Source organism: Antechinus flavipes, chromosome 6 (assembly GCF_016432865.1).
Source record: "Antechinus flavipes isolate AdamAnt ecotype Samford, QLD, Australia chromosome 6, AdamAnt_v2, whole genome shotgun sequence".
NCBI lineage: Eukaryota > Metazoa > Chordata > Mammalia > Dasyuromorphia > Dasyuridae > Antechinus > Antechinus flavipes.
In genome coordinates, this window is record NC_067403.1 from 170,478,524 (window position 1) to 170,501,969 (window position 23,446).

General features: G+C 34.6%; 1 protein-coding gene across 1 annotated transcript; it reads right to left on the minus strand.

Moving 5' to 3' along the window:
* Window positions 1–909: 909 nt before the first annotated feature.
* AMBN (ameloblastin) lies at window positions 910–15,941 on the minus strand. The gene is made up of 10 exons (XM_051967071.1): window positions 15,876–15,941; window positions 14,151–14,201; window positions 12,147–12,194; window positions 10,967–11,077; window positions 8,926–9,144; window positions 5,160–5,198; window positions 4,862–4,921; window positions 4,690–4,734; window positions 3,338–3,382; window positions 910–1,428 (listed from the first exon to the last, which is right to left on the minus strand). Exons 1-10 carry the CDS (start codon window positions 15,936–15,938, stop codon window positions 910–912), a joined length of 1,200 nt encoding a protein of 399 aa, XP_051823031.1. The 5' UTR covers window positions 15,939–15,941.
* Window positions 15,942–23,446: the final 7,505 nt, after the last annotated feature.

Sequence of the window (23,446 nt, forward strand, 5' to 3'; positions counted from 1 at the left end):
CAAGCCTTTTGATCCTGCATGGGAGAGACCACCCAACTAGAGAGTCTTGCAAAGAATTTAATCTAAAGGGAATTCAAACCCATTGCATTTGACTCAGCCTGGTCAGAGTAAAGGTGTATCAATTTTTGTTTAGATTGCCCTAGGCTCAAAGGCTGCTAGCTGCCACATTTGTCACAAAGATTTTCTTCCAGTTGTTTCTTGCCTTTTTATTTTACATATGATGTTCTTTGTTATTTAAAAAAATCATTTTTTTGGTAATCTTCTTGAAGAGAGGCATTTTTAAAGATTTTGTCTTTATATCTCAAACAGCTAAAGTAGCTGCTGAGTAATGCTTGTTGAATTGGGATAAATGACAACAACTTTCTGTGATCAGTGAGAAAATCTTTATTTTAAATGAGTAAGGCACTTTTAATCCAATGAAATGTCATATTCTATAAAGTGTTATATTATAATCCATATAGTACACCTAAACACCCACACCAGTAAAAGAATTCCCATGAATCCCCACTTAAATGGGTTTGGATAAAATATTATTTACTTCTGAGAATATTCCAGGTTGCTTACGGGAAAAAAATTTTAAAAGCATCATTGTAATTGGATATGATAGCTAATACCATTCTAATACTAAGAGTTCTATAATGCATTAGGAATTGTTTTATTTTCAAATAGTTGAAAATCAAAAGAAAATATTAAAGACAGAGCCCTTTTATTCATTCTGGTGTGAACCACAAAGATCGTTAAATCCTCTTAGTCCACAGCTATCATTAGACATTTGCATATGTTATTTGGATATTTAATTCCATAATTGCTAATTGCCATAGCAGTAGAATAATAAATGTTCTAGACTGTATCAGACATAACTGGGAAACATGCCCATAAATACAGAGGATAATTGACTTCTCAAGCCTTTCAGGGTTCTTGGAAATGCCATACATCTTCCATAATCTGTGACTGGTGAACCTCAGTCCCTTGCATTGATGTGTGGTGGGTATCTGGTTCCACAGTAACATCCAAAGGACCTTCCTCCAGGTTGGCCAGGGGAGTAGTTACATCAGTGCCAAAGGTATCCGTAACATCAACTGTACCCAGAGTCATCCCAGGTTCAGATGTTGGTGGAGTGCCTTTGAGGGGTCTCTTAATCTGCCCAGCAGGACCTCTCCCTTTAGGGAAATTCAGGATCCCTCCCTGCACCCAGGGGAAGTCTTCTGGTAGGAAATCTGGATTCTCAAGATTTTCTGGGTTGGTGTCAGCCACAGGGGAACCTTGGGCACCACCCTCTGCTGCGCCAGGGGTTTTGTTGTTGCCAGTTGGCGAGTCATGTTCAAGAGTGAAGTCTCCTCCCATAGCTGGGTTTGGGGTCATCCCCCCTAAGCCAGATTTCATTCCTGGAAACATGGCACCATAACCCATGGGGGAACCTCTTCCTCCCTGAAAAGAATCAGAGGACAGAGATAACTATATCACATCCTACCATGCCATGCCTTGGCTAATATTCAATCTGAAGTTCAGGAAGTCCACTTGGAGGAGTGCAGTAAATGTTGTATTTCAAAGTCTTGAGGTTGCTTTAGATTCTCTAATGAAGGGCTCTATAAAGCACATTCCTACCAAACTGGATGGTACATACGACATTTACAAAAAGCCTGGCAGAGACCATTTAAAAAAATTGGACTGTGAGTTTATCAATATTCCTTGCATCCAAGTGAAGAATTCTTGTGATCAATGTAGACTAATAATTTCTCTGTACACAGAGCATTGTTTGGGGGCACTGAGGTTAAGAGACTTGATTACTCAGCGCCCTCCTGTGGAAAATGGGTCAAAAGTGATAAAGAATATTATTGGGTATAATCAGAGTAGTCAGAGCTCAGGTTTATGCACACAATCAACACATCTGTATATATATATATGTTAGTTGCTTTGATACAGTTATAATATGTAAACACATTTCTTTTAAAATTTTTTTCCTATTTTTTTCTTTATGATCTGAAGTTAATTGTGAAAAGGAATTTAACTTTGGACCAATAAACTCCATTTTGATTTTTAAGAAATCTCAAAAAAAAAGTGCTATTTGTTGGGGAAATAGAAAGCATAACAATGTTGATGTGTGAAAAAACTTTCTCTACCTCAAATCCTAGCTATGATTAGTCACTTAGAGATATAATATACAGCCTGGTATCATTCTCTGAACCCTATCTCATGTCTCACTTAAGCAGGGGTTTCTTAATAATGAGAAAATTTTTATTCCCAGTTATTTCAGATATTTCTTAAGGAGAAGATTTTTATTCCTGAATCCTGTTAGTAAAATGCTTTGTTATGGAAAAATACCTTGTTGATGTAGCCTCTCAGAAGAGACTAAGCATTTCCTTTGCTTTTTCTATTTTTGTTAGTACAAAAGAAACTCTTTAGAAAAGTTAGTTTGACCTTAAACTCAAAAATACTGATTCTCTCAATGTTGCTCCCTTACCAGTAAACTATCTTTTTAACTTTAGAGATTATCTTGAAATTTAATTTTGGGGGACCATAATCATGTATTCAAATAAATTAAACCAATTAGGCTTAACAACTCAAGACAAAATTAGGTGATTTTAATTTTTTGATTCATTGTTTTCTTTTTCTATTACATAATAATAATAGTTAGCATTTATATAGCTTTAGAGTTCACAAAGCATTTTCATTTGATCCTGCCTAATTTGCATATGACACAAAAAAGGGAATCTCTTTTCTAGCATCATATTTTCTCCATTAAACTGTGAGTATCTTGTTATCAAGGACTTGACTATTTTTTGTCTTTGTATTCTCATGGCTTAGCACAGGCCTGGCACCTAGTTGGTGCTTCAAAAATGTTTGTTGACCTGGCCTGTTAACAATCAAGATGTGTCCTGCTCATTTGGGACATTTTAACTATAGATATCAAATCATGTAAACCAATGTTTGCAAATTGACAGGAAAACAAACTTTTTTTTTGAGATTTTAAATCTTCCCCTCTTTGCTTTGAGCTTCATTGAGACAAATATTTCCTTTGGTTATGAAGAAAATATCTGAAATCTGAGATCTTTAGGAGAAAGGGTGAATTCTAGACATCCATCACTCCATAGATCTGGAGCACCTGACTGAGATATAACAACAGGATATCCAATCAAATAACAACGTAAAATTCTTTGTCAGCTTTCTTGGACATCTGGGTAAACTCTTGTGGCCTGGAGGGAAAACATAGATATACTCCCATAGTTGCAAGTTTGAGGCTTAATAGAAATGAGAACATGTCTGACCATGGTCTGAAGTTCCAAACTGCTGACAAGATTCATCTGAATATTGACTTAAGAAGGAAGGAATCACTCACCATCATTTCTTCAGAGCTTAGCATGCCAAATCTTCCTGGGGCATTCTGTTCAAAGAAAATAATGAAATAATGAAACAATCTTGTAAGCTGCTCAAGGGATAGATTTTTAGTCACTGAAGAGTGAAGATTGGAAACTATTTCACTTTTGCTTGGACTTTAACATGGAAGTTGTTTAGATAGACTAGCATAAAGAAGAAGCTCCTTGAGGGCAGGGATAAGCTTTCAATATTTTTACTTCTGTATCCCCAGTGCCTCATATATAGTAGTTTAATGATAAGGAATCCTGTCTGCAATGATAAGGAATGACTGTCTGGTGACTCATCTCTAATTCATTGATATAGGAAACTCCCTATATCAATTACACTTTCTCTCTGGATAGAGAGCAGATACCACTGTACAATATAACATATTAATATTTGAGTTGATTAACTGATTTATTTTGTACAGTGGCAAACGGGAGTTGAGGAATTATTTGCTGAATGATCTTGAAAAGATTAGAACTCAAAGTTAACTTTGCTTCATTGTCTCTTCAGGCCTAACTTTTTGGGTACTTCTTAAAGTAATTATTATATACTTTTGTATACTTTAGTTGTATGAGTTTATATATTACTCCTTGACTAGCTGTAAGCTCCCTGAGGGTAAGAGCCATTTACTTCTGTATTTCCAGTCAAGTACACATACTACTGTGAAATGATTATTTCCATCAGTCAGTCAACATTTATTAAATACTTAATATGTATCAGGTACTGTGCTAAATATCTAATAAATACTTATTGACTGATGAGGAAAGGGATCTTATTTTATATAAACTTTGTAGCTCTTTCCATGTCAATCATAGTACTCTCAGAACTACCAGAGTAAAAATTTAGTAATAAATGCTTGTTGAATAAGATACTATATTAATAGAAAATTTTATGATATAAAATAACACAATTATATACAATAACAATGTCATATAATAATAGATTTTTATATACATTAGAATAGATATATTATAGATATAAATATGATGCATTATATAGAAATAATACAATTATTCAATCAAAATTCATTTATTACCTTAAGGTTTCTGGTGGTTTTACAGACATTATCTTGTTCTAGTCTCTCAATAACCTTATAAGGGAATTACTAAATACTAAAATGTAAATAAAACTAGAGTTTTAAAGTGATGTCTAGAATCACATAGCTAGTAAGTATTTGAATCAGAATTTAAGCTTCATGACTTCAGATCTTCTGCTCTTAGAAAAACAGACTTTTCTACTTCACTTTGCTGATTAAGACATTCAACAGCATTCAACAAATGTTGATTATACACTTACTTGGGATGATGTCTCTAGATAATATGTACTTACCAATTGGTTTGCTCCATAGGGCATGTAAACCATTCTTGGATAAAGCTAGACATGAATAAAACGGTTGTTAGAAAAGGTTTTTTTTTTTTTTTTCCCTAAGAAGAGAATGTTAAGCTGTTATGGGCAGAGGACAAACAAACAAACAAAACAAACCACCATCACCAAAACTTACTGGGGTTTTCTCTGTTTTTTGAGCTGGTCCTTCAGAGATCAAACGTCCCATTGGAAACATCTTTACAGAAAGCAGAACAAATATTTAATGTAACACAACTCTCAAAAATATTTTAAGTTATATAAAATAAATTGCCCAGGATGGAAGCATGAAAACTAGTCACCCAAAGAAAAATAATTTTGCTTCATTGCAGACTATGGGGAATAGGGAGTCTACATTGAACATTTAAAACTCTTTACTTTCTCTCTTTCAATAAGAATATATCTTAATAAATTTTGCCATTAAAATGTGTACTTACCGAATGACCCAGGTGACCTGCAAAATTCAGTTCTGGTAGCTGCATCATAAATAAATGTTTAAATTACAGAACAGCCAAAATTCTAATCGAAGGGAATTAAGCATGCAACTAGTCATTCCTGCTTTAAAATATTACTCTTTAGAAAAATTGGAAAGTGTTCCCTATTTTCTCTTTGCCTCTTACATCTAGAATTAAAATTGGAAGGGATCCCAGAAACCATCTCATCATATCCCCTAACTTTGGAATTGAGGAAATAGAGGTCCAGATCTAAGAGTTGCCATTTTTTTCTTTCTTTCGTTTTAAAAATTCTTCTTAAAAAACATTTACATTCAATTCCAAATTCTCTCCCTCCCTCTAACCCCTATTCACCTTTTGAGATGGCAAGAAATATGATGTCCATCCATACACATCAAATTATGTAAAACATATTTCCGTATTAGTAATGTTGCAAAAAATTAAGAAAAATAAAATAAAAAAGTTAACATTTTAAAAAATTATTAAAAAGGCTTTTTGACCAGACCCCTGAAAATTCAACTTAATTATGCCTGGAGAGAGCATGAGGCAATGGATAAAGATCTGACCTTGGGACCAGGAAGAGCTGAGTTCAGTTTCTGTCTGGGTGACTCTGAACAAGTCATTTCCCTTTATAGTTCCCCAGCCTATTCTCTAAGATTACAAATTGCATAGAAGGCACTGACCTACATTGATAGAAGGAATGACTTCACATGGAAGTTCACTAAAGAGTATTTTCAAAAGAGAGAATATATGGAATGTACCTTGCAACCTTTGAAGTACTACATGGATGTTATTACCATCAAAAATGTAAATATGATACTGAAGCTTGACCATTTTTTATTATTCTGGTCATAGAATGTGAGAATTGGAAATGATCCTAGAACATCCATTGACTGCCACACTCTAATTTTACCAATGAGGTCCAGGGAGGTACAAGGTCACATGAGGAATTAACAAACAGAGCCAGGAATAAAAAGATTCTTGTCTCCTGACTTCCCCCTATATTTTCTAGAAGATGCTCTCAAATGATCCATTTCTTCTTTATAGTCAAACGAAGAGACCTGCAGTCTTGGGGAAGATCCTTTGTAACTTTTTGGTGACAAAATTGAGCAGAGAGAACCAGGAGGGGTTTTACTGGGTTACTCTATTGCAGTTGAGCTTCTGGAGCTGGAGAAGTTTTTCTTGGATACTTTTGGCACTCACATTCCATCTTCCCACTTGGGGTCGACAGGATGTAATCTATGTCATCACCACCAGGCTCTAGGTTGGTACATGATGTAGGTAAAAGAGCTCTGGACCCAGACTGAGAACACACTTAGGCTGAGAACCTATCTCTAATATTCACTAACTGTGTGACCTTGGGGAAATGACTTAGTAACGTCCCTGAGTCTGTTTCCTCCTCTCTAAAATAGGGCTAATGATACCTTTGCTACTTGCCAAAAGAGATAATAAAATATATAAAGTGCTTTGCAAACCTGCCACACTCTCTACACAGCGTTGTTGATCTTGACCTGGAGGGACTTTAGATGTTGTCTATTTTGTATTTTTTAAAAATAAAGGCTTTGATTTCCTTTTTAAATAAAGGCTGTGATTGCATTGGTGCAATAAACTCCCAGTGAGGAAAATCCCTCTCAGTGCAGATTCTACAGCTGTTATTCAGCTTATTGTCTAGGAAACTGCCTAGAAAACTGAGTGAAGTGATTTACCTAAGATAAGTATACAGCCAGTAAGAGCCAAAGGGAGAACTTGAACTCAGTTCTTCCTAACTCCAAGACTCTTTGGTGACACTTTCTGTGGTATGCTGCTTCTCCCAACCTGCTCCTTGTCTATATCAGGAGATCGACTCAAAGGTTTGCCTGTTTCAAAAATGGCAGAATCGGAATTCAATTTTGATTCAGACCCAGCACTCTCCTTGCTACATCAGGTTACTGCTCATATAAATGGCTAGGTTTTGGTTTCATTTTGTCCAGAACTAGGATATACTTGGAGTTGGGAAGCCATAGTACTAGTCATAGTACATAGTCATAGTAATAGTATTAATATGTAATAATTTTTAAAAGAACTCATTGTGTTCAGGGGTGGTCTCAAGCCATAGCAGTAATAATAATAATAATAATAATAATAGTTATTATTATTATTATTAACAAAATAGTTTTAATCCTTTTTTCTTGGAGTTAAGGTAAAAATGATCTCAAGACAAACAAGACAAGAACTTTTTGAATAATAAACAATAATAAAAAGTTTTTGTCTTGTTCAATGTAGGAGAGATAGAAATGTCCCCAGGATCATAGTAATAGTCACAATAAATAATAAAAAAAATATCTTGTTCAGTGGAGATCAGATAAAAATATTCCTGGGATAATAATGATTACAATTATTATTATTTTGAACAAAAATGATTCTCATCTTTGGAATTCAGCTAGAAATGATCTTGGGACAAGTAATGATAATAATATTGATTATTATTAATAACAAAAAAGTTCTTATTCAGTGGAGTTCAGATAGAAATAATCTTGGGACAAGTAATAATAATAATAACAATTATTATTAATAAAAAGATTCTTATTCAGTGGAAATCAGATAGAAATGCTCCTGGGACAAGCAATAATAATAATATTAATTATAATACCAGATTCCAATTTGTTCAATGGTGTTTAAACATAAATGCTCTTAGGAAAAGTTGTTATTAGTGTAATTAAATGTCCTTCATGCAGCTTGACAACTATGACACTTTTATGAATGTTATTATTATTATTATAACACTATTATTGCAACTACACACTTTATTAGTATTAATAAACTATAGTATTATTACTATTACAGTAGTAATACACTATTATGTAGTACTGCAGTATTATTAGAATTAATGTTATTACTATACATTTTTCATATTTATAAACTATAGTATTATTACTGTTACAGCAATAATGTATTACTACAATATCATTACTATATAATACTTACTCATATTCATATTACTACTACATTATTATTGATATTTTAAAAAGTATTACACTATTATTACTATTACAATAGTAGTGCATGACTAAAGTATCATTTTATAACAACACTACAGTATTTTTAGTATTGATATTACTATTATATGTTTTCCATTTTTAATATAAATACTATAAATTTTGTTAGTATCATTAGGATTAATATCACTAGGACAATTTTTATTAGTAGTTGTATTAATATACTACTGTAATATGCCACTATTACAATAATAGTATATAGCTATAGTTTTATTACTATATAATACTACAATATTAACATTATTACTACATGCTTTACTATTGGTATTAATATTACTTCTATACATTTGTTAATATTATTAGTATTAATGAACTACTGCAGCATTATTACAATAGTAATGCATGACTGAAATATCATTACTATAAAATGCTATAGTACAATTCGTATTACTACTACACATTTTATTATTAATGTTAATATATTATTAATTAATATACTACAATTGCTACACAATCCTACAATGTTCTTAGGTTAATATTACTAATACATGCTTTATTATAAGTATTGCTAATACTAATAAAATTATTGCACTTAATGTTAATACTATTACTACTAAAGTTTCACAGTTGTCAGGCTGTATGGAGGAGATATCATTTGCATACTTCAAGTTCTATGTGGTTATTACTTAAATGAATCTCAGGGGCTTGTTTTCCTTTGGCATGTTAGCTGCTTTTGAGAGATAGTGTTTGACTGAATAAGGAAATCATGCAATGACCTCGGGTCTCCCTGCCCTGCCCAAAGGCCCCCCAGGCTGCTGGCCCATTGCTCGGTCCTCTGGATGCATGTGGATCTGTCCCTGATGCAGTGGAGGCTGAAGTGCCCCGTGATGGCCAGCGTCCGGTGCTGGACTGGATTGGAGGAAAGGCTTCTGTCCTGGCTTTTGGGGCTGCTGGGAGGGTAGAGGAGGTGGGTGTACCGGCAAGGCATATTCATACTGCAAAGGAAGGAAAATGGAAAAACATGTGAAAGGGATCAGGGAGGCCAGCTAGGCCAGCATCCAGCCATGCTCTTAGGGCCAGGTGTGAGTTTGGAGTCAGTGTCACTCTTCTCATCCAACTTATTCTCCCTACTCTAGAGTTTTAATCCACTCTGAAAAGTGGATTACTACAGTTATTCATTTCTCCCCAGTTAGAATGTGAGTTCCTTGAGAGCAGGGGTATGACTTTGCCTTTCTTTGGATCTTCAGCACTTAAACTCTTAATAAAAGTTTGCCAGGTGACTAACACAATTCAATCCATCAACCAAGATGCATTTTTGAAACACCTATTATGACCAGGATAGGCCAGCTAGATGGTGAAGTTGATAGAGCACCAAGGCTGGAGTCAGGAAGACTCATTTTCCTGAGTTCAAATCCAGCCTTAGCCACTTATTAGTTGTGTAACCCTGGCCAAGTAATTTAAACCTGTTTTCTTCAGTTTCCTCATATGTAAAAAAGAGTTGGAGAAGGAAATAGCAAACCATTCTGGTTTCTCTGCCAAGAAAACACCTAATAGGGTCATGAAGAGTAAGAAATGACTGAAACAACAGAACAACAAATGAACAGGCACTGTGCTAGATGCTGGGGGAACAAATATAATTGGTGTAGAGTGCTCCTTAGCATAATTTGGCCTCTGCATATGAAGCTATCCATCCATTCATCTGTCTATGTATCTATCTTTCTTTTTCTTTCTATACTACACTTTCTACACTACTACAATTGCTACACAATATTAAAAAGTTCTTAGGTTACTATTACTACTACATGCTTTATTATAAGTATTGCTAATACTAATAAAATTATTGCATTTAATGTTAATACTACTACTACTAAAGTTTCACAGTTGTCAGGCTGTATGGAGAAAATATCATTTGTATACTTCAAGTTCTATGGTAGTTATTACTTAAATGAATCTCAAGGGCTTGTTTTCTTTCCTTCTTTCTTTCTCTCTTTCTGTATGGTTATGTCTATATCATCTTTTTAAATTATAAAAAATTATAAAAAAATTTATTCAGAACTTAATAAACATCAAATTAAGTGAACATTTTTATTTACAAAGTTGAGCCAAAAAAGGATTATACATGAAGCTAACTCTATTACAAACACTTTTGAAATGCACAATAAATTCAACATGTAACTTTCAAAACTATCCTGCTTGTTTGCGTTTACTTCCATTCTCTTCTACATATGAAAAAAAATGCTTTAATGATCCCACATTATTTATACTCTATCATGATACTATTTTATTCTATTTATTAATCCAAATCTATCTCCAAACTCTTATTATGCATATCTTGGCCAGCTTTTACTAATTGCTTACTATGTTCCTGGTACTGTACTAAGTGCTAGAAATACAAAGATAGAAACAAATCAATTTTTGCCTTCAAGAATCTTATATTCTATCAGTAGAAACACCGCATTCTTGGTAAGGATGTTTTTGTTTAATTGTTTTCAGTTGTGTCCAACTCTCCATGGCCCTATTTGGGGTTTTTTATGCAAAGATACTGGACTGGTTTGTCATTTCTTTCTCCAACCATTTTAAGGAAACTAAGGCAAGCAGGGTTAAGTGCTTTCCCAGGTTCACACAGCGAGTAAGTATCTGAAGCCAGATTTGAACTCAGGAAAATGAGTCTTCCTAACTCCAGGTCTGGCACTCTATGTACTATGATACCATCCAGATGCCCCTCTAGATCTTTCTTTTATCAGACATTTAATTGCAGTGTTTGAAGGGATGACCTTGAGGATTGGTATAGAAAAGGAGTGGAAGGAAGGAGCCCACCTGTTGAGTCTCATGTTCTCTTTGCTGCATCCATGGGAAGGAGGAGTGAGGTGGAAGGAGTCCGTGCATCCATAAAGGGTTAAATTGTTTCCCAAAACCAAATCTAGAGAACTAAGGAGGACATGAGGTAGAGAAAAGGACATTATCTTATTTCTGCAATAGTAACAGCTAACTTATAGACTGCTTTACAAATATTACTTTATTTTGTCCTCAAATTAATACCAAGAAATAGATACTATTTTATAGAAACACATCTTCCTCACTTTACAGAGGAGGAAACTGAGGCAGACAAAGATTAAGTCACAAGGTTACATAGCAAGTGTCTAAAGCTGGATTTGAACTTGATCTTTTTGACTCCAGGCCTAGAAGGCCATAGAAAGGCTGAAAATATAGTTAAAATTGAACTATTTGAACACCAAAATTTATGTATCCCTTAATTAGAGGCAGCATGGAATAGTCAGCATTTATACAGTACTTTAAGGTTTACAAAGTGCTTTACATTTATTATTTTATTGGATCTATTTATCTTTCTGAGTCCCAGGTAACTATGATTACTATAAATTATAAGCTACTGTAATTTATTTATGAAGCTGTTTCTTCATTTAAAATATCATAGACCTGGACCACATTTATATTCAAAATTATTTATTAAATAGTTATTTCTACTAATAAAATTTGGCTTGACAACATAGTCATCTCTAGGTATGCAACCCTTCCTAACCCATTTCTTCCTCCACCCTCCATTAGCCTTTCCTTGCAACAACAACAACAAAAAATTAAGCCAAACCAAATGAGCCCAGTGCTTGAGCCTAATAGCACATATGATTTTCTGTACCCATCATCCTCCAGGAGAAGTACTTCTTTGATTCCTCTCTGGAACTGATTAGTCATATTATTTCTCAACTAAACTGTTATTTTCAATGACTATTCAAATACTTTAGTAAATAACTGCTTGACAGTGAAATTTCCTTGTTTGGCCAAAATCTAGTTTTTCAAATGCCCGTTTGTTTTAGCTGATGATGTAAGAGAGAGGACATGAAAGAAGATTCCTTAGACTTTTTTCTTTTTGTGAATTTAGGCGATCTTATTTGATGATTTGTAACATTTACAGAATTTCTGTTAACAGTAACCATAGTATTGCTACAACTAATAGTTAGAGGGAACATTTGAAAACAGTTACCTGAGAAAGCAGGTTTAGTCCATTCAGATTTCCCAACTGTCTCATTGTCTATTAAGGAGAAGAAGAGTTAGAATCTATTTGCTCTGTTTTCTATTTATTACATTATTTTTATTTTTGTTTTTTGTACATTGTCATCAAAAACTTAAAGCAAACCAAATAATACTTTGATTTATAATAAGAACCAAAAAGTGTCTAAGACACAAGATTTGCTATGGTCACTAGTTTAGTTCTTCCTTATGTATGTTATGCAGATTTTTATTGTTTACTAAAGGGACAAAAATATTTTAAGTGGGAATATATTAAAATATTTTAAGTAGAAATACATTCACTTGAGGAAATTTTATATGTTTATGCTTCCCCAGGTAATTAAAAAAGTTATATGTCCTCTAACTTTCTGAAATTCATCTTGAAGACAGGAAAAAAAGCCCATTAGAAATAAAACACATTAGCCTGTTTTTTTACTTCAAAAAAGCCACTAGTTGGTCTTCAGCTTTTAAACTTTACCCAAATATTTTACAAACCAGGACCAATTCTCTCATTCTTAGAAATTACACAGGAAAGATAAGATATGTATGCTAATAATGTTAATAATAAATTTCATTAGTTGACAGACACTTATAAAGTACCTACTATGTGCTATCACTCTGGTAAGATCTGTTCTAAGATATATCTGTTCTAAGTAAGTTATCCTAGTCAGTATTCACAAACATACTGGGAGAGAGTTGCTATTATTATTATCATCATTTTACAGATGAAGAAACTGGAACATACAGAGGTTGGGACCTGGTCAGGGTCAGAGAGGCGGTGTGCCTTAGTCTATAATGAACTGACCTCAAAGCCAGGAAGCCTGGGCTCAAGTCCCATCTCTGACAGATACTGAATGTGTAATAATGGGAAAGCCTCTTTAACCTCTCGATATTCCCACTATCAGTCTCTTGGATTGAAAATTTGGAGAAGGTACCAACCAACTGTCTTGGCAGAGAGAGACTTTGTTTCCTTAAACCATGTCATGTCAAATATTTGACTAAGCCCATATTCCATAAACTCAAATTGTATTCAATTAGGAAGGCTACCACCAGAATATGACATAGCATATAATCTGCATTTATAGTATAGTTTTGATGCCAAATATGAGTTTTTAGAGACAATGAATTTTATGAAGATTAAGTTTTGTTTACAACTCTTTTAAAAAATGTGTAAGACGTAGTAGAGAAAAAGCAAAGTGCAATTTCTCTCTGTCTCCCCCATTTCTCTCTCCCTGTTTCTTGCCAGTTCTTCTCTCTGTCTCTCCTCTCTGTCTGTTTCTCTCCTCTGTCTCTTTCTCTCTTTTCTCTCTTTCCTCCCTGTCTCTCTTTCTTGATCTCTTCCCTCATCTTTCTCTTTTCTTCTCTGTCTCTCTATCTTAGCTCTCTGTCTCTGTCTCTCTGACTGTCTTTCTCTCCATGAGATACAGTTTAGTGCAGTTGGAAATCTCTTGGTGGGATCAAGATTAAGTCCTCACCTGTAACTTAATACTTTTGGAACTTTAGATAAGCCCCTTAAACTTTCTTTAAGTGTCTTCAACTGAAAAAAATGTGAGTTCCACTAGATGCCTCTGGGCTTCCTTTTAGCTGTAAATTTATGAAACTCTGTGCCAGGTTAACTGTTTTAAAGGGTCTGTTCACATTTACAAGCACTTGCAGTTCAGTCATCAGACTCACTTTGGTTCATTGGTTATTAAAAATAAATTGGTGACTTTGGTTCATAGTTTCAGGCTGCAAAATATGGGACTGGCAAAGAATGCTCTCAGAAAGGTTACTCATTTCTTTCCAGGCTATTCAGGAGACAAGAATAAACAGATCAAGAGACAGATTTGAGGCAATAGCCCCATCTATTGATTATATTTCTCAGGGAGTAGACAAACAACTTTAGATTTTGGTTAAAAACATGTAATGAATTTGTTCCAGGTTTCTCCCCTGAGAAACAGAACAATTTAAATGCAATGTAAACACTGAAAATATATACCTCAAGGCTTAAGCTCCCCAGTCCAGTTGCTGCGGCTTGCTGAGGATATACCTGAAATAAAACAAAAGTCATTGAATTTAACCTTTGTGGCTGAAGGAAGAAGAGCTATCATGGGATTAGATACCAGGCAAAAAGAGATGAAGACTGATAGAGGTGAGAATTCTTGGAACCTTTCCTTATCATTTTCTCCTAACTCTAACTGCCCTCCCTATCTACTTTAGATTTAAGTATTTTGTATTTTTTCCTTTCATATTCATTCTGAATATATTTGTATATGTACCAGTCTTCCTTATTTGATTATAAACTCCTTGAGATTAAGGATTGATTACTTCTTTGTATTTGAATGCATAGCACCAATCACAATATCTGGTATATAATAAATGCTTAATAAATGCTAGTTGATTGATATAAGGAATTTCTAAAAGATTTTAGCATTTTAATATAATTTCATATTTATATAAAATTTTTATATAATTTAACAAAATTACATATATATTTTATATAATTTTATAATTTTTAAAGGTGCAAATCATACTTATCCTAGAATTTTTTTGTCTGGAGTTAAAATTATTTCAGTGAAACAAATGAAACTGGAAAACAAGGGGAAATGAGAAAAATGGAAAATAGAAAAATGGAAATACAGACATGATACATTAGAAAGTGGGTTGGGGTGGACTTGGGTTTGAATCCTGATTTTTCTACTATTTAGGTGACTTTGGTCGAGTAATTTACTCTTTTCTTTATAAAATTAGGGACTTGAATTGAATGATCCCCAAGGTTCTAAGTCTATGACAAAAGGAGGTAAAGGGGACATGATGTGAGGGATTTTTTATTTTTCTTCAGCAAGGTTGCATAATGACTAGAATGCTAGCCTTCATAGTATAGAAACTTATAAGCTGTGTGACCCTATGCAAGTCACTTATCTTTTATCTGCCTCAATTTATTTACCTGTAAAATGGAGATAACAATATCATCTACTTTCCAGAGCTAGTGTGAAGATTAAATGAGATAATAATTGTAAAGTATCAGCACAGTGTCTGGCACATAGTAAAGACATTGTTAGCCATTATTATAGCTATTGTTATTGTTATAGAATCAGAAAGACTTATCTTCTTGAGTTCAAATCTGGCCTCAGATACTTCCTAGCTGTGTGACCATGGGAAAATTACTTAATCCTGTTTGTCTTAGTTCCCTCATCTGTAAAATGAGCTGGAGAAAGGAATGGTAAATCATTCCAGTATATTTTCCACAAAAATCCTAAATGGAGTCATGAAGAGTTAGACATGACTGAAAATTATTGAACACCATCATCATCATCATCATCATTATTTGTGAAATGCTTAGCCCAATGCCTGGCATATGGTAGGTGACATATAAATGCTTATTTCTTTCCCTTTTTCTCTCCTATTTTGTGAATATAATTAGTCTAATTATACTAGGTAATATAATTAAATTATAATATATTAATACTGATATATTTAGCACCAACAATTGTAGTATAACTAATTATATTTAAATATATTTGTTCAAATTTGTCATATTTGTTCAAAATGATTCTTTACTTCAATTAAAATTGTTTTCGGAGTCAAGTTATTTCATTGTACTGTTCATTTAAGAGTGGTTTTATTGAATATTAATTCAGAGAGGTTGGTGCAGGGACTTCTTACATTCATCCATTTAGAGAGTGCAGGTATTTAGAGAAGAGCTCAATGTGAACCAACTTACCTGTTTTATTGGCACTGCAAAACATGTTCCCAAAAGGCACAGCATTAGTAGCAAGTCCTTCATTTTAAAAAGTGATTTCTGGAAGAGAATTGGGTTGAGAGATTGCGATCAGTCTAGTCTTGCTTTGGATTTAGTCTTATTAAAAATCAGCTTACCCCGGACTCTATTAATACTCTGACAAGTAACCAGTTGAAACTTGAACGGTTCAATCTTAATGTCCAAATGATGAATTTGATTTTGAAAAAAAGATAGAATGGGCAGATAAATTCAGTCTAAACTGTTGGACTATTTGTATAAAGTCCAAATAAACCAAGGGAATCATCTCACAGCATCAGCCTTTTTGATCACCACTGGTATAGGTCTCATTTAGTATAAAGAATATCTTGGTGCAACATATGATGGCTTGGTTAATTCCTTCCACAGGAATGTACCAATGGTATACTAAGCATCTTGCTTGCCAAGAGGCATCTCCACATAACAGGAAAATAAATTATAAAACACAAATGAATTATAGATATAACAATGGAATACATGAACAAAGATATTAGACCAAATTTGTGTTGCATTTAGTACTCTAGATTCTTTCTAGCTCTGGCTGTCTGATCCTTAGAATCCGTAAAGAGTTATACTGGCAAGGAAACTATTTATTTTTTAATAATATTCTTAAGTAGAGACTGTTACCAATGCAGAATCTTGTCTTGCTGTCCTGTTGGAATGGGCAATCAAACTCATGATTGATAATACTAATAATTCTTGGACTCCTCATACAATGACCATAATTCCCTTTTATAAAAATTGTCCCAAGGCCACAGAAGCTATTCCCCACATACACTTGGAAACTAACAAAACCCATTTATTTACCTTCACTGCTGGCTTGTGCCTTGTTCCCAGAACCTGGAGATACCAGTTAAGAGACCTCTAGGAAAAGAAGAATTAAAAGTTTTTCAGATCATCTGGGCTTCTGTCTCACTTTGTCTCTTTCAGGGGGAGAATAGAAACCTGTATTTAAAGTAGCAGTCCACCAATGAACTTGAAGCAAAAAGGGTGAGAAGGCTCTCCTTCAATTAGTACCCACACCCTCTCATTGCATGCAAGGTTCTGGCCCATACAGTCTCATTATTTTTAATTATCTCTCAGCCCCTATGTTTATTTGAAAAATAAAGTCAGGAAGAAAGTCAGTGAATAACAGACATTTGCACTTGGGCTCTGAAGACAATCATTTTGGAAAGCTGGGGGAATCTGTGCTAAATGAATCCAGGAGAAGCTATTGTCCATTCTGGGTATTTTCAGTAGGATGCCAAAGCCCAAGACTTGCCACCTAGAAGTTTCTATTGAAATGAGTGCTGGTTCCATCTCAGGGAATTGTTATTTCACCAACATTTGAATTCAAAACAAAGGACACTTACTATTATTCATTTATCTTTTAAATTTTTTGCTTTTTTAATCTTTTCAATTAACATTGTCGTTAATTTACATTAATCAATCAACAAACATTTATTAAGCCAGGTACTGTGCCAAACGTTGGGAATACAAAAAGAAACATAAGACCATCTCTTAATTAAATTGACATTAAATCAAACATTTATTTTTCTCTCTTTTCCAAGTTCCCTCCCTACACTGGGAAAAAGCAAAGGAAAACCAAACATTTGTAAAATAAGCCTACTCATGTATAATCATTTCCCATATTGGCTATGTCCAAAAACATTGGCTCAATTTGGATCTTGAATATACTACTTTTCTGTCATGGATTGGACAGTATACATTATTACTGATTCCTGGAATTATGTATAATATATCTTCTTCCCACTCTGGCTTAGTGTAGGATGTGCTAGGCAAGGACAGACAGATTACTACTTGATGATGGGATTCATATCCTTCTTTTCCTCCATCTCCAAATATTTAAAGGACATTTTTACATCAATCTTGATAACAGTGCTCATTAATATAGTGATTTTAGAGCTACAGAGATATTTCTTGTATGGTAGGTGATGCAAAAAATCATGACTGCTGTTGTTTAGTCATGTTTGACTCTTTGGGACTCCATTTTGGGGTTTTCTTGTCAAAGATATTGGAATGATTTGTCATTTCCTTCTTCAGCTCATTTTACAGATGAGGAAACGGAGGCAAACAAATTTAAGTAACTTCCTAGGATCACACAGCTAGGAAATATCTGAGACCAGAACGAAACTCACAAAAATGAGCCTTCCTGACTCCAGGTCTTGGAGTCTCTTCACTGCACCATGTAGCTAGTCCCATCCTTGAGAACACTGAGTCTCAGAGAAAGAAAATGACTTGTTCAGAATTACATAGTCAGATTTTAAATCTGAGACTTTCCAGACTCTTGATCAATCAATCAATCAATCAATCAACAAGCATCTATTAAATGCTTAATTTGTACAAGACCTGGATGTAGGCAAAGGTGAAATAGATACAGAACAATGGAACCAACTTAATTCTCTAGAAGTTTACATTCTAACAGGAGAGACAATGCATGCATATTAGAAAAAACAACATGTACATATTTACATATAACTAGAATGAATATACATATATTCTTAAGTATAAAATAACTATAAGGTCACTAAACACAAAGTAATAAGGGAGGGCATTAGCATTTGAGGGGATCAAGAAAAGCTTTGTGTAGAAGGTGATATTGAGATTAAGACATGGAGAAAGAGGAATTTTTTATGATGGAGGTAGCACATTCTGAGCATGAAACACAGTCATTCCATAGGAATGGAGATGGGAGATGAATGTAAAAAATTGAGAAAATGTCATTTTGACTGGAGTATAGAGTGAAGGAGGAAGTTCTTCTTTATCCTCAGCCCAATAGAGCTGGCTAGCTGAGTTATGGACAGGTTGTGAAGGGCTTTAAAAGTCAAATAGAAGAGTTTTAGGGGCCATAGAGAACCACAGATATTTACTGTGTGGAAATGTAATATGGTCCTGTACTTAAGGAAAACAACAAACAAAAGTGTGGAGGATGGGCTGGAATGAAGAGAGATTTGAAGCAAGAGACCAATCAAGAAGTCATTGCAATAATCTAGATGAGAGATGATGAGGGTCTAAATTAAAGTAGTAGTTGAATGAACAAAAACAAAGAGTCACATACAAGAAATGTCATGTTAATAGAAACAACAAAATTTGGTGACTGAATATGCAAGGCTAGAAAAGTGAAAAATTGAGGATAATGTCAAGTTATGAGTTTGGATGACTGGAAGGACAAAGATGTCTTTGATAAAAAAAAAATAGGGAAGTTTAAAAGCAGAGTGGGTTTTGGATAGATAATAAGTTCTATTTTGGTTGTATTTTATTTGAGATATCTTGGACACAGTGTGTGTGTGTGTGTGTGTGTGTGTGAGAGAGAGAGAGAGAGAGAGAGAGAGAGAGAGAGAGAGAGAGAGAGAGAGAGAGAGAGAGAGAGAGAGAGAGAGAGGCAGAGACGCACACAGAGACAGAGAGACAAAAATAGAGAAGAAAAAGACACAACCACAGACAGAGACAGACAGACAGATACACACACACAGAAAAGATAAAGCTTTGCAATTATGGAATGTATTGTGGATGATGGACCAGCAACAGAGACAGAGAGGGAGTCGATTATCTAGGTAGGAAGAAAATCAGGAGAGACTGTCATTAAAATTCAGAGAAGAGAAAATATTCAATTGATTTAAAGTGTTAAATGAAGCACAGAGACAGAGAAAAATTAAACCCTAAAAAAGACCACCAGATCTGGTAATTAAAAGATTGTTGATAACAGAGAGTATTAGATTCATAAGGTTGGAAGTCAGGCTGCAAGGGGTTTGAGGAGTGATTGAAAAGAGAGGAAGTGGAGGCAATGAGAATAGACAGCATTTTCTAGGAGTTTGCAAAGGAAAGAAAAATATCGGGTGATAATTTGAAGGTAGGGTGTAGTGAAGGTTTTCTTTAAAGAAGGGGAGACCTGGGCCTCCCTGTAGAAAAAAGGGAAGGCTTTAACAGACCCTGTTAGTAAATGGGCTGGTATGAATATAACCTTTTCTATAACAAAAATACAGGAATTCAGAGAAACAGAGCAAAAAATCAATCAATAAAGATTTAGGTATTTACTATGTGTTAAGTACTATGTTGAAAACTGCTCAATCCCCTCTCTCTCAAGGAGGGATTACAATCTAATGGGAGAAGTATACAAACAGTTATGCACAAGCAAGATATAAATGGGATAAATTAGAAATAATCAGTGGGGGAAAGCTACTAGCATTAAGGGGAATTGAGAAAGGCTTTCTTGTAGAATTAGGCTAAAAGCCTGAGGAAGATAGAGAATGCAGAAGAGAATTCCAGGCAGCTAGGGCAGGGCACTGAAAATTCATGGTGTCAGAAAATGGGGTTTCTTGTTTGAGAAAGAGCCAAGAGGTTAATATCACTCCTTTCCAGAATGTGTAAAGTGGAGTAAAGTGTAGTGAAACTGGAAAAGTAGGAAGAGGCCAGGTTATAAAGGGCTTTGGATGCCAAACAGAGGATTTTTATTTTATCCTAGAAATAATAGGAAGCTACTGGATTTTATTGAGTAGGTGGACAACATGGCTAACTATGCACTTTAAAAAGATTACTTTGTCAACTGAATGGAAGATGGATTGCCATGGGGGAGAGACTAAGAAGCAATAGTTCAAATGTGACATAATAAGAGCTTGCTTCCAGGTAGTCAATGTCTTAGGAGAGAAAGGGGCACACATGAGAGCTATTACCAAGAATTGCCTGTAGTAAGAGATAGAATATTGGGAGGTGTGAGACATTGAGACTTAAGGTTTGAACCTGGGAGATTAGAAAGATGGTGATACCTTCAATAGTAATAGTTAAGTTAGGAAAGGGGGATAATTTTTTTGAGGGGAATAACAAATTCAGTTTTGGACATATTCAATTAAAATATCTGCGGGAAATATAGTTTGAAATGACCATTAAACAGTGGGAGAAGAGAGATTAGAGGTCTTTGGAGAGGTTGAAGATGGATAGATAGATCTGAAAATTATCTGCATAGAGATAATTGAATCCATGAGAACTGCCGAGATCACCAAGTGTAGAGGGGAAGGAAAACAGGGGATAGCATTGAGCTCTGGAAGGCACCCATAGTTAGCAAATGTTATCTGGATGAAGATGGTCAGATAGGTAGGAGGATCAGGAGAGAAGAATGTCACAAAAGCTAAGATTGAATATCAAAGAGAAGAGGGTGATTGCAATGGCTGCAGAGAGATCAAGAGGGATGCAATTGAAAAAAAAAAGGTACTAGGTTGCCAATTAAAAGATTATTAGTAATTCTGGAGAGAGAATTTTCAAGTGGATGGTGAAATTGTTAGCCAGACAGTAGAGTTAGGAACAGAACGTGAGAAAAGTAAGTGAATATTTTCAAGAAGTTTAATCACAAAAAGGAGGTGAGATATGAGATAATAGACCATAGCTAGCAAGGCTGAAGATATCAAGAAAGCATTTTTTTTTTGAGGATGGGGAGAAACAAACATGTTTATAGGCAATAGAGAAGCGGTTAGTAGAAAGAGAGAGTGTGAAGATAAATGAGAGAATGAGGATGACAAAGGGAGCAATCTGTTGGAGGAGGAAGGATGAAATGGGATCACTTGTGCAAGTGATTTCCTTGACAAGGAGAAGAGCCAGGATGAAGGTGGCAATACTGACAGAGACATCTGACAGACTGGCAAAGGGTGATGTGAGATGAGAAATGATTGAGAGGGCAGAACCCTTATTCAACGACTTCAACTTTTTTCAGTGAAATATGAGATAAGATTTTTAACTGAGAGACTGGGTGTAGTAGAAACTATGGGAAGTTTGAGAAGGGCTAAAAAGGTTTGGAAGAACTGCTGTAGTGAGATAGTGAGTTAATTAAGAAGATATAAAATAATTGCTTTGCTTCAGTGAGAGCCCATTTAAGATTAAATAAAATACATTTGTGTGGATTCACAGTTTTGTGTTTTTCTCTAGCTTAGTTCAGGAATGAATGAGTAGGAGTGAAGTCAGAGGATGGTAGGAATAATTTACCATTAATTGATTAATAACAAATTCATAAATAAAAACATATAGTTATTTAACTATGATGCTTATTAAGGCAAGGTTGGTGATATCATAAAAGGGCTAGGTATTTAAGAATAGAAGACAGTGTAGAGTTGAACTAGTTTAGCAAGGCATCAAAAAGGGGGAAGGGAGGAGAGCAAGGACAGAGTAGGAGTGATGGTCTAGGAAAAAACTAAGAAGGGATTGGGGATCTTGGTGAAGCTAAATAACAGGATTTAGGGTTGCAAGTAAAGGGAGAGTTATTGGGATTGGACAAGAAAATTTAAGAGATTATGAATTTATTATCTCTCATTTCACTCTCTCCCTTTCTGTTGGCTGTTTCTCTATTGTCTATACGTGATACATTTCCAGAGAAAGTCTCAGGGGTAAAATTTGTGAGCTTTTGCCCTCCCTCAGTTCTATTAGGCAGTCAAGTCAGCTGCCTAGGTTAGGTTTTGCATCAGCTTCACTCTCAATGTAAGACTACCCTGCAGGCTATGACTATTTTCTTCTAAATGGGAAGTAATGGTAGCCAAGCCCATGTTACCATGGTAAAAGACTTCCCTAAACTTCTGAAACAGGAGTTTGACCCCTTCAGTCTTAAGCTCAGACTGTTAGCAGGTATATGCAATCTGCAGGACTTTTTTTTTTTTTTTAATATTTTCTTTTCTTGTTACATAAACAGAAATCCTTTTTCTTACATTCTGAGCAGCCAAGGGGAAAAGGTGGAAAGAATAAGAGATCTTAAAATGAAAAATTTCAGTTTTCTAAGTATATATTTTTATCTGAGCTTGCTTCATTCTGGTCAATTGAGACAAACAGATAAGAAATAATGATCTCCTTCCCACATCCATCCTCTTTCATCATCTGCAGAAATTGATGGCACTGGAAACTAAAGAAAAGCTAACTTTTCATTCAGGTATAACCTTATTAGTGCAATTTTACAAGTTGTGAAATATCCCAGTAATTTTCTTTTCTTTTCTTTTTTTTTTTTTTTGGAGGGGGTAGTGAATTCATTCCCTTAAGATTGTTTTCTTTAAAATTTATTTTATTTTTAATTTATGGAATAAAACAAGCATTTCCATAACATAGTACAATAAAAAATGGTTGCACATGAAACTGCAAATCAATGCAAAACTATTCCTTTCAAATATACAGCAACATTATTATGTAAGTTTCTTTCTTCCCTTTTATTTTCCTTTTCCCTGTCCCAGATTACATATTATATATATGTAAAATTGTTCCATACATACTTCTATTTATCAGTTCTTACTATGGATATAGTCTCTTTATTCATATGTCTTTTATGGTTAATTTGGGTCTTTAGAGTAGTCAGAATAACTTATTTAGTCAAAATCCTTTTTTTCTCCCCAGAGGCAATTGGGGTTAAGTGACTTGCCCAGGGTCACACAGCTAGGAAGTGTTAAGTGTCTGAGGTCAGATTTGAACTCAAGTCCTCCTGACTTCAGGGCTGGTGCTCTATCTACTGCACCACCAAGCTACCCCCTGAATCCTTTTGAAAACAGTATTGCTGT